The sequence below is a fragment of the Ambystoma mexicanum genome, chromosome 5q (assembly GCF_040938575.1).
Source record: "Ambystoma mexicanum isolate Mex_15411 chromosome 5q, UKY_AmexF1_1, whole genome shotgun sequence".
Lineage (NCBI taxonomy): Eukaryota > Metazoa > Chordata > Amphibia > Caudata > Ambystomatidae > Ambystoma > Ambystoma mexicanum.
The window spans coordinates 1,296,577,574-1,296,592,621 of NC_090933.1; the positions used below are offsets into that span (position 1 = coordinate 1,296,577,574).

General features: G+C 45.0%; 1 protein-coding gene across 3 annotated transcripts in view; it reads right to left on the reverse strand.

Annotated features, from left to right (window-relative positions):
• Positions 1–15,048, reverse strand: part of HGH1 (HGH1 homolog) — a 146,544-nt gene that overhangs the window by 5,890 nt on the left and 125,606 nt on the right. For all 3 annotated transcript variants that reach the window (XM_069621888.1, XM_069621887.1, XM_069621889.1), the window contains 2 exons: positions 12,932–13,023; positions 11,159–11,281 (listed from right to left, as the gene is read on the reverse strand). In XM_069621888.1, the coding sequence (XP_069477989.1) occupies positions 11,159–11,281; positions 12,932–13,023 (215 nt within the window). The remainder of the gene's footprint in view (positions 1–11,158; positions 11,282–12,931; positions 13,024–15,048) is intronic.

Consider the following 15,048-nt stretch of genomic DNA (forward strand, 5'->3'; position numbering starts at 1 on the left):
TCCTTTGCATATATATCCTCTTTTACACACTTTTTTGTATACAAGATAGAGCAGGCATTAGGTTTTGTTAGTGTGGCCATTTTGATTTGATGGATTCAACTAGGACTGTTTTATTTATTATTTGATGGTCGAGACTACCCCCATTCTAGCTGTAGGGTATAGCAGGAGTATTTCCAAACCCTGAAAATGAAATAAGGATTTTACAAATTATACCTTTTGTGTCAGTCAGTGTAATACTTGTGATACCATGCCTCCCTTACAGTACCTCTCCAGTTTCAAGCACAGCACATAGTCATGTCAGGCTGGCAGTTGCCAGTAAATCACAAGTCATGGGGCCATGTTAAGCTGACAGTAAAGCACAGCTCACAGGCTATGTTAAGCTGGCAGTAAAGCACAGCTAGTGGGCATGTTAAGCTGGCCGCTGATTTTCAAAACCTACTTTAACACTTTAGGATGGCGGCACCATCCGAAGCATAGTGTTGGTACCCTTAGGGATGACTGGCTCATTTTTCAGCATAAATAAAATAAAATAGCAAGTTAATAATAATTATATTTTGCAGGAAGTGTATCTTATCCTAGTGGAAAGTTTTGTCTCTTCTTGTGGAGTGGCCTGAGAGCTCCTGTGTATGAAGTGGACATGTACGTGGACTGGGATGCTTGGCCTTGACAGGTTTGAATCCGAGTAATCCTGTACACAGAGAAAGTTCTAAACATGCTATCAAATGCGGGTCTGGTGTGGATGGAGTCATTCCTTTCAGACTACTCCAGTGGTAATATTGACCACAGTGAGAAGATATATTCTGAATTTGATTTAACAAGGGAGAGAGGTTGGACAGAGAGATAAATTGTTGAACTTCTGGGGTCAGGTTACAGGGTTACAGACACTTTGCACAAGCGCAAAGTTGTAATGTAAAAACATTGGGGTCATATTCAAAAACTTTGCACTGTTACAATTGCCATTTTACATGGTATAAGCACTAGGGATAAAATTGCCCTAGTACAAAAAATACACTTTCAATGCATTTTTGAAAGGGCAAAGTTTACCCTAGTGCCAATACCATTCCGCATTAGGACTAGGGTAATCTTTGCCCCGTTACAAAAATGCTTTGAATGTGCATATTCTTTCCACTAGGGACATTTCTGCCCTAGTGCTTACATCATGAAAAAGCATTGGCAATCCCAACAGTTCTGGCTTTTGTGTAAGCATGGGAAAGACACTTGCCAGGCACAGCCGTAAAGGTATTAACTACCCCTTGTTGGTAGCAGGTGCAAAATGGTGGCGTGCCCCCAATGAGAACTACTCTCTCATCATACAGTTTTTAACTTTGTTTTGTTCTACATCTTAAACACACTTTGTCTATATATTAGTTAAGATGAATCATTCACTAATTTAGTTTATTTAGATGTTCCTCCTATAGGGAGACCTTTTCTATCCCCCAGAAGGAGTCTTTTCCACTCAACAGCCGAAACATCACTGAACGCAGCACTGTGTGTGTCTAGCAGTCCCCACCAAGAGCTTTTTGATTCACCCCCTGACGTAAACCTATGGTTAGGTCACAGTCTGTCTGGCATCTCTGACCTTGCAGAGGTCTAGAGAAAGCAGTTTGACATTGAGCATTCTCCCAATAAGCAAAAGTATGAGTACACTTTTTGTATCTGATGATTTATGTTGCATTACAATGGTACCTAGATATGTGAAATTTGAACATGTATGGTAACCTTTTTGTATATATGCTGTTGCACTGATTTATGTGTTGTTTGTTTTATGACAAATGAATAATGACAAAAGAAGAAGTCAAACAGAAAAATTACAAAAAACGGTTGAAAAAGTAGATTCACAAGCTAAATAATAAATGCTCTGTGACCTTGATCGACTACAGTGTGACTATCTGCAAGTAGACGGAGACATCCTTGTCAAGATCGATGTAAAATGATGCGGGTATGGTATGAGCTCTCCTCCCCACAATAGAACTCACAGTGTAAGGTGGTCCCTGTAGGCTGAATGACACACTCTGCCTCGGTTTCCAACACAATAAACCATTCGAAAAACATGGATCAAGACCCACTTGGCCTTCCACGTTAACGTCTCCTTTCCTGAATTCCAAAATAATGTTTCAAGCAAAAATTTCAAAGGTCCCCCCTCTGCCGGGCTCAGACTTCGGACGATAAAGTTCAACACAAACTTGCAAGGGGGGCTCCCTTCCCCAAGCTTATTTCACCTGGGGTCTCCCTCTGTAGGGTTTGCACCACTTTCAAATGTCAGACTTTCGAATGTGCGTGGCTAACTTTTCAGACCACTGCAGGACCACTTCGACTCAAGGTTTACAGTTCAACTTTTACGTTCCCGTTCTCTAGGAGTTAAACTTCTTTATTTCACGTTTGCTGTTCATTCGCTTTATTGCTTCAAACAATATACCTTTCACAGAGACTTTTGAGTGGGTTACTTCCTTTCACCAGACCACTCTGTTACTTAGCATCGCTGATTACGCAGCTGCCTTTTACTTCGTTCATCCACAGGTCTGCCTTTCCTCGCATCTCATCCACATGCATGCATCCTTCACTTGCGATATAATGTTGCTACTTCAAACTTTAACACACACCGGTCTCTCAGGTCGCTTGCCAAACTTAGAGGCTGTGTGTCTCTTTCTTGGTTTTGCGATATCCAATTCACAAGTCAAGGTTAGTACCACAGGCTTGGCCTTGCCTCCCCAACTCTGCCGTTCACCCAGGCGGGTTGCAGGCATCCTTGAAACACAATGCAGTCTTCACTTGTGGGATTTGGCCTACTTCACGTGTTATCTGCGGCCTGTCAGAGACAATGACCTCAGGTAGGAAACTCTTGGAGTTTCCGAGTCGCTGCTCTCACCCCCTTGGTGTGTCGCTCTGCTACAGTAGGTTTGCCTTCGTCCCAGAAGTTCTGCTTGTACTCGTGTTCGACCTTGCTCAGAGAGCGCCTTTGGGTTCTGCCTTTTATTCGTGTGAGGACAGCCAATTGGTATCAGGTACATGACTTTGCCTGACCTGATTAGCGGGATATGTCCAGTACGATGTGTGAAAGTTAATGTTGTTACTCTCAGTCCAGTGTTTGTGTAAAAAGGGGATGGGGGGAGGGGAGTTGGGACCTCAGTGAATCCTAAAAAATAGGATGGGCTGGGTAAACAAAATGGGGGGTTTGGAGGGAACACTGCGTCTCACCATCGGCTGAGTCACCCCCACTCCCCGAAGACCCCTCACCCAGGTGATCCTCCCGCACTTGTCCAGCCCCAGGGTCTGGATTCAAAGGCGATGACTGTGCCCTGGCCACCAGAGAGAAAGAGAGAGAGATCCCCAGGGACTAGCGGGTGAGACACCCTCTGGTTTCTCACAGACCCCATTGATACAGGCGGATATCCCTGATCCAGAAAGTTATCAGAGGTGGTTTGAGGCAGGGTTGTCTAGAGTTGGACAATTGTGGGTTGATGGGAGATTCATTACTATACAGGAGTTAGGGACCGCCTTAGGTTGGGATGTTATCTGTATTTACAGCTGAAGAGAGTTTGGTGGATAAATGGAAATTGTCTATTATAAAGGGATATCACACAGGCAGAGAAGATACTAGACTCTCACAGTGACATGAAGGGGCTCATTTCTATTCTATACACATCATTGGTAGATGCAAGTATGGGGAATACTGATAGGTTGCGTGCCAAATGGGAAAGGGTCTTAGGAAGGGAAGTTGATGAATGTTTGTGGCAGAGAATGTGTAGCAGAGCGTTTAAGACCTCCGTAGCCTGTTGGTATAAACTACATGGTGTCAAACTACTACATCAGTGGCAATATGACCCGGATCGACTTTCCATGATGTTCCCAACAATAGGTCCATATTGCTGGTATGACTGTGGGAGACCTGCAAATTATTGCCACATGTGGTGGGAATGTACAAAGGTGCAGATCTACTGATCCGAGGTGCTAGGGTGGATAAAGGAGGTGGAAGAGGTGGAACGTAGTGTGATGAATCTGATGAGGTCATCACTCCTTTCCCAGAGGTAGCCTCCTCTCATGTGGCCAGGGACGGCATATGCTACCTGATCCTTGCTCTAGGGGCGGCTATTTGAGCGAGGACCACACGAGGGGAGGTGATCCTCATGGGAGGAGGTTGGCGTCATCGGATGAGACATGGTATTCCCCTTTAGAGATGCCCCATCCATTCCTCATGCTCTAATGGCATATTGTGGTAGCCCCCCCCAAAGCCCACAAGACTTGCTGATGACTTCCACCCATATCCTGTAATGACAAAGACTGACTACCCATCTCATATGTATGAGTCCTTTAAAGATACTGGGACGAGGAGGAGGAATGGAGTTATGAAGATCACTACAGCCCACAAGCCCACCTCGCGCTCCAGTTTTTGGAAGGAGTGGCGCCGTGGCGGGAGCTTTAAATCTCCAACAGCTGACGAAATTGAGAGTGAAGCTGACAGGAGTAGGCGGCTCCCGTTGGATAAAGAGATAACTCAAACCCAGCTACTTGCAAGGCGCGCAGAGGTGAAAGGAGCAGACAGAGCTATGCGAAGTGGGAGGACGCTGGAGCGACCGCACATAACCGGTGAGCCCAGCTGGGAAAGGTGGGACGCTGGGGGCGCTACAGGGCAGTACCGCGCACTGTGAGAAAGGGCTGCAGAGATGGTAAATGTGACTAAGAAAGTGTTGCTGACTAGCTGGATATCAGAAGAGTGGCAAACGCTGAAGCCTGCAATTAAATATAAGTCTAAGACCCACAATTTTGAATGAAGTGAACTGTGTGAGAAAGTCCTAGCAGGGTAGTATACGAGGCAAAGTCAATTGTATGAAAAGGATGGTAAGGAAAACCCATAACCTTGGGATTGTGAACCAAATGAACTATGTGAGAAAGTCCTGGCAGGGGAGTATACCAGGAAATGTCAATTGTGTGAAAGGAATCCTGAGGAAGAATCCATACCCTTGGGATTGTAAATCAAGTGAACTGTGTAACACAATTCTGGCAGGGGAGTATACCAGGCAAAGCCAATTGTGTGAAACAAACCTTAAAGAAGACCCATACCATTGGCATTCTGAATTGAATGAACTGTATAAAAAAAGTCCCGACGGAATTATACTAGGCAAAGTCAACTGCGTGAAACAAATCTTAAGGAAGACCCATACCCTGGGATTATACATGTAAATGGCAAATATCAGGAAAAGGAAGTTATCTTCTTGAGTTATAAAGAATTTGATTACATTTTGGAACTTTTGGTTTTGCTGGAAAGAAACCTGGGGAAGGGAGACCATTCCCAGGACTTGTGAACACCATCTAAGTGGAAGCCTTTTTGTTGGAAACTTTTATTTTGTTGAACTTGAGCACTTTTCAAGCCAAAGACCTTACCCTTAGCACCTTAGAGTTATTATCCGAGGGCCAGAACTAGTTTTTGAACACAGGACATTTTGCTTTAGACATCTTCAGATCGGACAGACCCTTAGTTTTCGTTGAGGTAGTGAAATACCTCTTTGGTTGAGGTAGGAAAATACCTCTTAGAGCAGGGACAGCAAAGCATTTTCAAGCCCTTTTATTATTTGAATAAACCTCAATAACTGAAATACCTAGGGGTGAAGTGGCATGCTCGGCGACTCTATTGCGCTCCCTGAACTACGACACCTGATATATCAGATACAATTAACCTAGTAATTAATTGAAGTGCAGCATGCTATCAAAACCACAGGAAAAAAATAAAACATTCAGGTTAAACACAGCTAAGGCTTAATGTGGTCATGTAATTGTGCTTGAATTATCTTTGTGAGTTATGCGCTTGATTTAATAAGGTGCTCAGTGCACTCTCCAAGAGTGAGTGATTGCCCAGGATCACATACTTTTGGTAAGCCAGGATTAGAACTCATGTTACTTGGTTGCAAAGTCCACAACATGCCTGCTAGTCCATTAAAGGCATTGCAAAACTCGGCATACACCTTGAGCTTTATGAGGCCAAGGGCTCATAATACGGGGGCTCCAATAGGACCACATTTTCTATTTTCCACATGTGTGAATATACTCCATGGGGTAAATGTCCGGTATTTATCCCAGCCAATATTTTCTATATACCCCTTGAGGTAAATCTTGCAAGTGATTCCAACCTGTAAATAGGTCGCATTTTAAAAATTGCAAGTTGTGGAGGGCTTTCCTTATGATAAGGTCAGGGAACTCAGAAGTAACTTTGTATTTCTTTCTGCATCGCTGAGTAATTTATTTCTACCACAATATCTTTATTTATTTTATTGTGCATTGTAAGGCGCTTATACATCAAGCAAATTGTGTTTCAAAGCGCCCACAGGGCAACAGGGACGGAACATGGGAGTGAAAGGCAAATATAATAGCAATGAAGAGAAAGAAAGAAGCGATCCAACTAGGCCTTGTGAGCATTCACAACGTGCACGTGCAGAGAGAGAGGAGGGATGAGGGAGGGGGCGAGTGCTAGGGGTTCCACAGAGGAAAGTGCTAGGGAGTACGTTTGCAAGCAGCTGTTAAGTGCCTGGCAGAGATCACTTGGTAAGAGTGGTCAACTGCCAATACAATAAGTGCAGGCCTGTGAGACAGCCCAAGCCAGTGGGCAACCAAAGGCAATATGCAGGGCAGTCCCCAATTCCCCCACCCCTCCTTTAATACTGGACCTCATTCGACTCTCAGCGGCAATAAACGTCCTTGAGCAGTTATATAGAAATATGTGAACACGTACGTCGGAACTATATCAACAAATATGCAACCTGTAATTTGTGGCCAACTAATATTTTAAGCAGTTAGACATGAATCTGTTTCATCGTTAGCTGACCACCTATTTTAAAATGTATGTCTATTTGCAAGTGCTTATTTATGTAAACCTGCAGCAATGCACTAAATGCACAAGGTGGCATATAAGTGTTTTCTAATTAGTTAATGACTGAACCTCAGGGAGCTAATGTACATGAAAATGATCTGAGAAAGCAAGAGTATTGATATATGATATGATATGGCATTTATAACGCGCCTATAAATAAGTGTTTCACAGCGCAACCAGGCAAGGGAGGGGGAACAGAGGGAAGACAGAGACAACGATCTGACAAGGCCAGGTGACATTGAGATCGCGCAAGTGCAGTGGAGGGGGAAGGGAAACGTGTAGGGGGGAAGGGAAGGGGAGGGGGCAGTGCAGTACATAGGATAAAGTAAAATAAAGACAATAAATAAGAAGTGCGGCCAGCTGGTGGCAAGTGCAAGGGTTAGTGCAGACATCAAGTGCTGGTAGGGGGCTGTAGGGATACAGAACACAGTCCCCGAGTGCAAGGGTTGCCAGATGGGGCAGTGCAGGTGTGCAACTGGCGGGAATGGGACCTGGGCTCGAGATCAGATGGTAGCCAGGAAACCAGTGTAGTTTAACTTTCAGCCAGGAGATCAGCAGGGGAGAGGATGAGAGAAAGCAGAAGCAGAGAGGAAGGTCTTGAGGCGCTTCCGGAACCAGAGATGGTTCTCAAGTTTCAGAGAGGCAGAGAGGCTGTTCCAGAAGGAGGCCCCAGGAGAAGAAAGAGATCTACCACTAACTAGTTTCTTGGAAAGCAACTGACCCAGAGGGAATTGGAGGTGGATGATCGAAGAGCTTGAGAAGGAAGATATTTAGGAAGAGAGAGTTAAAGGTATGGAGGCCCTAGTCCCCAGAAGGCCCTGTGGACAATGCAGAGGGTTTTGAACTTAATCCTCGTCGCCACTGGGAGCCAGTGCAGAGATTCCAGTCCTGGACAGATGCAATCCCTGGGCTTGAGGCCAAGGACATGTCTCGCAGTCCTGTTTTGGATGAGTTGCAGAGGGCGGAGAGTAGAGGCAGGCAGATTTAGAAAGAGGCTGTTGCAGTAGTCCAGCCTAGACAGAACAAGAGCTCTGGAGACAGTTAACTTCTGGGGGAAGGAGAGGAAAGGAAAGGAAGAATACCTCTGAGGAGGTGCAGCTTGTAGTGTGACTTCTTAGAGACGTCAGAGATGTGAGGAGAGAAGGAGAGTGTGGAGTCAAAGATGATCCAGAGGTTTTTAGCCTCAAAGGTGGGAGCAGGAAAAGGGCCAAGAGAGGCCGGTCAGAGAGTGACAAGAAAGGAGGGTGCAGGTGTGCTGAAGAGGAGAATCTCAGTCTTACTGGCATTAAAGCAGAGATCATTGGTGGCACACCACTCCTGGATAGTAGACAGACAGTCAGAGACGAGAGAAGGAGAGAAGAGGTGTCAGAATGGAGCATGAAAATGAGTAAAGTTGGGGCATAGAGTTGCAATCCAGTGGACAAGAAGTGCCAGGTATTGGTTGAACAGCCAGGGAGAGAGGTGAGACCCCTGGGGAACACCACAGGTAGAGATAGAGGAGAGGAAGGACCCAAGTTGGACCTGGGAGGGTCAATTGAAGAGGAAAGAAGTCAGCCAAGCCAGGGCCTGATCCGTGATACCCAGGTTATCACGGAGACGGTTGAGCAGGATGGCATAGTTGACAGTGTAAAAGGCAGAAAAGAGATCAAGTAATATGAGGATGCAGGGGGTGTTGAAATTAAGGTTGGATAGCAGGTCTTCACAGATGTTCAGGAGAGCAGTTTCCATGTTCCGTGCTTCTGGCAGCTCTGAATCCAGACTGATGGTCATGGAGACAACCAACAGATTCAGTGTGAAGATTAAGCTGGGAGATGGTCAGCTTTTTCAGAAGTTTGCCCAGGAAACGAGTAATGGAGATTGGGCGATTGTTAGCCAGGCAGGAAGGGTCGGCAGAGGGTTTCTTAAAATGAGGGTGCAGAAGGGAGTGCTTCAGGGGGGAAGGGAAGACTCCAGAGGCAAAGGAGTGGTTGCAGAGGTCAGCCAATTCACTATCAAGTGTCAGTTGCTGCTCATTGTGGCAGCTTAAAATGTGATGCCAGTACTTCTCTCGCAGGTCCCTTTAACTTGTGCTTGGAGAACTGCAAACCTCCTAGCTAGCTGGTGTGCCATCCTCGTTCCTGGTTTGTTAAGAGTTGCAACATTCTTTATCATGCTGCTGAGAAAATCAATTTTATTGCAGAAGTCTATAAAAAACAAGCTTTACATTGCCAACAGTTTTAGGTTTGAGTAGGCATGATATAGGCACTTGCCATGCACTGCCATAATGGTACTTTATAGCCATAAGGAGGTACCAGCTGTAAACTGATGTCAGTACCTGGGCATATGCTAGCAGTGCCTGGCAGGTGTCTACCTCATACCTACACACAAGCCAAAAATGATGTTTTTTCCAATGCTGGTTTTTAAACAGGACGTCGGTGCAAGCAACAGATGCAAGGATACAAATTCTGTTATAAATCACTGGCTGAAGGCTCTCTTGTTTAAGACATGTGTATTACAGCAGTAATATATTTACATCTCCAATTAAGCCATTTGCATCCCCTCTCGCTCCTCCATATGCCAAGGCCATCTTTTCAGCTTATAGGTGGTGTGTGAGCACCGCCAACAGCCCAAACGAATAAGTGGGTGGCAAATTAACAGAAGGACTGTACAATACCTCGAAGTGACACGAACGAACAGCAACATAAAACCAGTCTCTTTTAGGATATAGGTGTGTACTAAACCAAAGCGGTTCATTCACTTGATTGGCAGTAGAACATGGTTCTATTCTACTACGGTGTAATAATCGACTTGTAGTGTTAGTTTCCTTTCATAGGAGCATAAGTACTAGAATGCAAAGTGCTGTAAACTTCATAAACAAAGCTAGCTCAAAGCCCTACGCCTAAAAAGCAGCAACTTGAGATTTCTAAAAACTGGCTACTACCTAAAAGATCTAAAGACACTCCAAAGAAGATTGAAGGGGAGGCCCTGTTTTTAATCATTTTTAATACCGAGGATGCACCTTCCTATATTACCCCGATGAGATTAAATTTGCATTTCAACAGCAGCCAAAGAAAAGGTCATCATACAAATGAAATATACCTCTTTGAACTGTTCACTTATTTCGTTTGTTTTCTTGAATTCAGGTAAATATTGAGAAGCCGGTTGTGAGCAGTGTGGGGTTTGCCTTTGTCATGCATATGTGCAGATGACAAATGCAGCACAAAACAAACAGGTACAGGATAATAACAAGCAAGTGCAACCCAGAACAAGCCTGCGTTGGGGTGCTCAGCTCCAGAGGCTTTCACTCCAGCCTTTGGTCCTAGGGGGACTCGTCTCCTCTTTAAAATAAAAAAAACGTGCCCTCAATTTTCCAGCAGAGATGGCATGTAAATGTCAAAGGCTGCGCCATAGCAAGCCCCGGTAACATAACACTCCACTGTTTGAAGTGACAGTTTAACATTCATCTGCATGTTGCTGCCGAGCACCCCAAGCCCCATATGTTATATAAACACCCTCTGTCTCCTCAAGATGCTAGTGCCAATTAGCAGATTTGCAAGGTGTGCTACATAGCTTTACTTAAACATAAACCGTTATGCCGTATTACACTACATTTTTAATGTGCTGCCAGTTTCCTGCATGGTATATAGCGGCGCCTGGCAAAAGCTTGAAATGTAAGCACAAGCCAAAATTGTTGGCTTTGCCAATGCTGGTTTTAAACAGTACTTCAGTGAAGGACATGCATAGTGCTTATAAATCGAGTGGCTGAAGGCAGGCCATTTTTATTACACTGGCAGGCATTTTGAAATGGTACGGCTTGATTAAAGCAAGCGCAAAGAGTTCCCATGAGGAGGTATTTTTTGAGGTCAGAGGCAGGAATGGTTGGGAATGTCCAGAGGGATTAGCACAGCCATGGGAGGGCAATGGGTGGACACGTAACCAAACACCACCAACAGACTGTGTCCCTCCTCATACGTCATTCCGGGAAGGACCTCTTTTGGTTCCCAGCCCCCCTGTTCCTCCCTACCTGTACTCCAATGCAATAGTTTCGGTTTATAGGTGTTGCAAGCAACACCAAATAGCCTAAACTAGAAATGACACTTGCCACAGTGCAAATGTTTTTGAATATGGCCCTAATGTTTTTTGCACTGGGGCAAATTTTACCCTAGTGCTAATACAGTGCAACTTTTCACTCGCACTGGTGCAACATTTCTGTAAATTTGGCCCCCGATTTTCCCTAGCACAGGACAAGAGAACAGCTTCCATTTCACCTTTTTATGATTGGACATATAGGAATGAAAGGAAACCAATGAGCAGCAGCACCTGGATCAGCTTCTCGCATGCAGCAAGCACATCCAGCTCCTTCTCCCATTTGTGGAATTCACGCATGATCAGGTACGTCCCCTTCTCCTTCACTATGTGTCTTCCTTGCTTTGTAGATGTTAGCTGCAGAGAAGAACAACCAAGCATCATTTCCAGGGATCAGAGCAAGTAAGTTTTTAAAGATATGACATTGGCAACCTGAAGATCTCGTACAGGGAAGAGGCTAGCTAATTACAAAAGTGGGAGAGGCCAGAATTGAAATGTGTCCTCTCCTTCATAATCCCTCCTCATCAAACACGACATCAGTACACTAGGCATGTTTTGCTGTTGCTGCATCAGGTGGCCCATGCCAGGGAGCAGCTACACCAGACAGTCGACCACCACGAAGGAATGGAAGGATGTTTGACGCCTGCACACTCTTGAAACATCCATTGCAATTCGATTATCTGCGGATAATAGAGGGCAGGATCGTCCTAGATGCACTCCTGAAAGGATGCCATCAAACCTATGTATAGAACGTGGTTACTTTCAGCTCTGCTCGAGAAACTAGATCCTATCACCAGCTATCATTACATGTCAGACTCAGGGTCTCTCAAATGAAGCTCTTGAATAGATGAGCAGCGGGATAGATACTACACCTCAGAGCCTGTGAAAAGGATGCAACCTGGAATAGGCTGCCCTGCATTAAGGAAACCTTCAGATCCTTCCAACTATCAAATGCCATACTAACCTACCTTGCTCAAACTCATTTGGATCCCACCTATTACAACATTCAAGTGTCAAGGTTGAGCTTGCCTAGGGGCAGTTTGTTCTGCAGTGGGCACGCCCTGTGTGTTAGCACTCACTCACTACTGCTTGGGAACAGTCCACTGTTGAAGGGTTCTAAAAAGGCATCATTTCTTTACTTGCCATATGATTTGTATATTTATATATCCTACTTTAGTGTTCTTACGTTGCACTTCTGAGATATACATTTTAAATGTCTGTGGGGATTGGTATTTGTGGTGTACCCCCCCTGCTGTGAGCAGTGTGTGAATTGTTGAAACAATACCTCCTAAAGGCCGGTGCAATGACCACAGGAGAAAAAAATATTTACTTCTACCCTTCATGATATATGTGTGGGTAAGCCCCTATGGAGGTTGTGATGTCTTTAGGGATTTGGCTAGTTTCCTCCCCAATGTGTTCAGCTTAGAGGAGCCCTGTGAGCAGGATGGTTCCATGCTCCATTCATACCAAGACACATTGCATGCAGCGAATTATCCTATGCCACCAACTCTCCTATACTGGCTACTATGGATGTCTGTTTGCCCCTGGAGGTGGGCCACAACTAATGTTCACAAGTGTTTCAAAACCGTGGCAACTTCAACAGCCTTTTGCTTCTCTGGGTTTACCAGTGGGAGTGACCCCTGCTTGTAGAGGGACTACTGTATGAGTTGAAGTGAGCTCAGTATTAGGACCAAGGACAGAAATCCATCTTTTCAAGAATAGAATCTATATAATTGCAGAAAATGCTTGGAACAGGCATCTACTGATCAAATGTGCCATTTACAACAATATATTAACATTGGAAGAGTGGATACAAGCCAATCGACCCGGACTCAGGTGTTCACAGTGCCCCATTATGAAGCAATTTCCATGGTGTTTCCATTCCTTATGTGAGTGTGCTGAGCTTGGCACCGCTTTCTGGATAGCCCATCGCCCACTTAGCCCATCGCCTACTCAGACAGTAAGAGGTAGAACGGATGCACTTTGTGAAGGCAGTGGATCACATACCAGCATGACTGCTTCTATGAGCATCTTTCGGATATCCGGGTCTTTCTCCCGCTTCTTGTCTTCTGGCAGGTACTGCAGATCTGGAGGAAGCTCTGAAACCAACACAAAGAGCTTAAGCGGTGAGGAGGTACTACGCAAACAAAATATCCCAGAACAAGAACTGGACAGTATCATGCCGGCTTAATCCATTTTATTTCTTACAAAAATACATTTATTTGAAAATACAACTCAATGGGAGTTTTTTCAAAAACTGCAAACTCATTGAAATATATATATGAGCAAACATTGAGAAACCAGAGGTTTTCTCACTCAATAGTCCCCAGAGATCTGTCAACCAGGTGGGCAGGACATGGCCATCGCTTTTGATTCAGTTCCTGGGGGTGGACCAGTGCGGGAGGATCACCTGGGTGAGGGGTCTTCAGGGAGTGCGAGTGGGACACCGGATGGCGAGATGCGGTATCCCCTTGCCTGTGACACCTTTACCCCATCCTACCAGGTAGGATATGTAGGAACTCTTTCCTCCTCCCCCTCTTTTCCTACACAAACACATTCACACGGACAGCCCGCTCTGGGAGAAAACAGACTAACACCCGAGCAGTATACCTGACGTGTCCCAATACAATGGTCAGGCATGGTCAGGCAATTACTGACCGACACTCACACCTGACTTCCATTAAGCTTCCCCATGCGGATAAAAGGCGGAGCATGAAAGCACATTGAGCGAGGCAAAGCACATGAGGAAACAGCAATTTCGAGATGGTAGATGAATGAGGGACCGAAGATGGCGAACTACAAGGTGTTTGCAAGTAGGGAAATTCCCTTGACCTTTCTGGAAAGAAACCGCTATGTTCAAGAGATCCCGACATTGGACAACTTAACGCTTGGAGACAAGTCTGAAGAATCCTGCATTGTGCGTCGGAGGAACCCGCGCTCTTCCTACATGACTAATCGAGTCGGGGAGAAGCAGCAGCCGCTCTGGTACCGTCCTTGGCTCCAAGAACAAAGTAGCGACAGAGAAATCAACACAGCCGCTGAGTTTGGGAGACCGATACAAGACTGGTCACCGTTGAAGCCAAGGTTGCAAACAGCAATATTATATACTGATCGCTGGAACAAACATTGTTAAAACGCGTGTGACGAAAGACGCGAGCAAAAAGTTGAACTGCTGATGAATGTAGGAACTTTGAAAGGATACGATATTGTTGACAGAGTGGTCGGGCACCGCGTGTGTGCTCAATCGAAGGTCTCTGTAAGGTATCCAGCCAGCTGAGAGGTGGCAGAAATGAAAGTAAAGAATTTTAAAGAGAAAGATTTTGTGAATCTAAGTGGTCCTGCGGCTGGTGAAGCAAAATCCTGCACACAATCGAAAGCTTACATTTTTTATATAGAAAAGAAAAAATTGGAAAATAACATAAAATGGTCCGAGCACGATCAATTAAGAACATTGTTAAAGTGGGTCTGAGCCCGGCGGAGGGGGACCCAGGGTGAACAGTAAATCACCTGAGAAATTGTGCATTTGAAAATCCTGAGAGAAGTGGGTCTGAGCCAGACGGAGGGGGACCCGGGGTGAACAGTATATGAACCGAGAAATTGTGCATGTGAAATCCTGAGAAGAAAGGAACTTTGGTGTTTGTCGCATCAGGCCCTCCCACATAAGAGACTTTGAATGGCAAAGAGTCTTTGGCACCGAGAGCCCTGATGCTGAGTTTTTTAACTGCATCCTCGTTCCAGAGAAGCCAGAGTGTGTGCTAAGCTCGAGTGTGCCGCCTTGTCCCGTGCTGAAAACGTGGGTAAGTGGAGCCAGCGGCTCAATTATCCTGACATCATTTCTTGAAAACTTTTCTTTTGCATAACATTGTTTTCCACGCGATTTGTATTTAGAAGTAAGGATTGGCAATAGGTTTATTAGTACAGACCCTTTAATTCTGACAAAACGCCACTAGGACTGTGTTATAATTATTTGATGGTCATGGCTTGTTCCCATCTTTACATTTATGATTAGATAGGCGTTTTACCAACCCATTTGAAAGTTCAATAAACACTCTTGAACTGTGATCACTTGTGTCCGTCTTACTGTTTGATACCATGCCTTCCTTACAGAACCTTTTGAGTGCTGT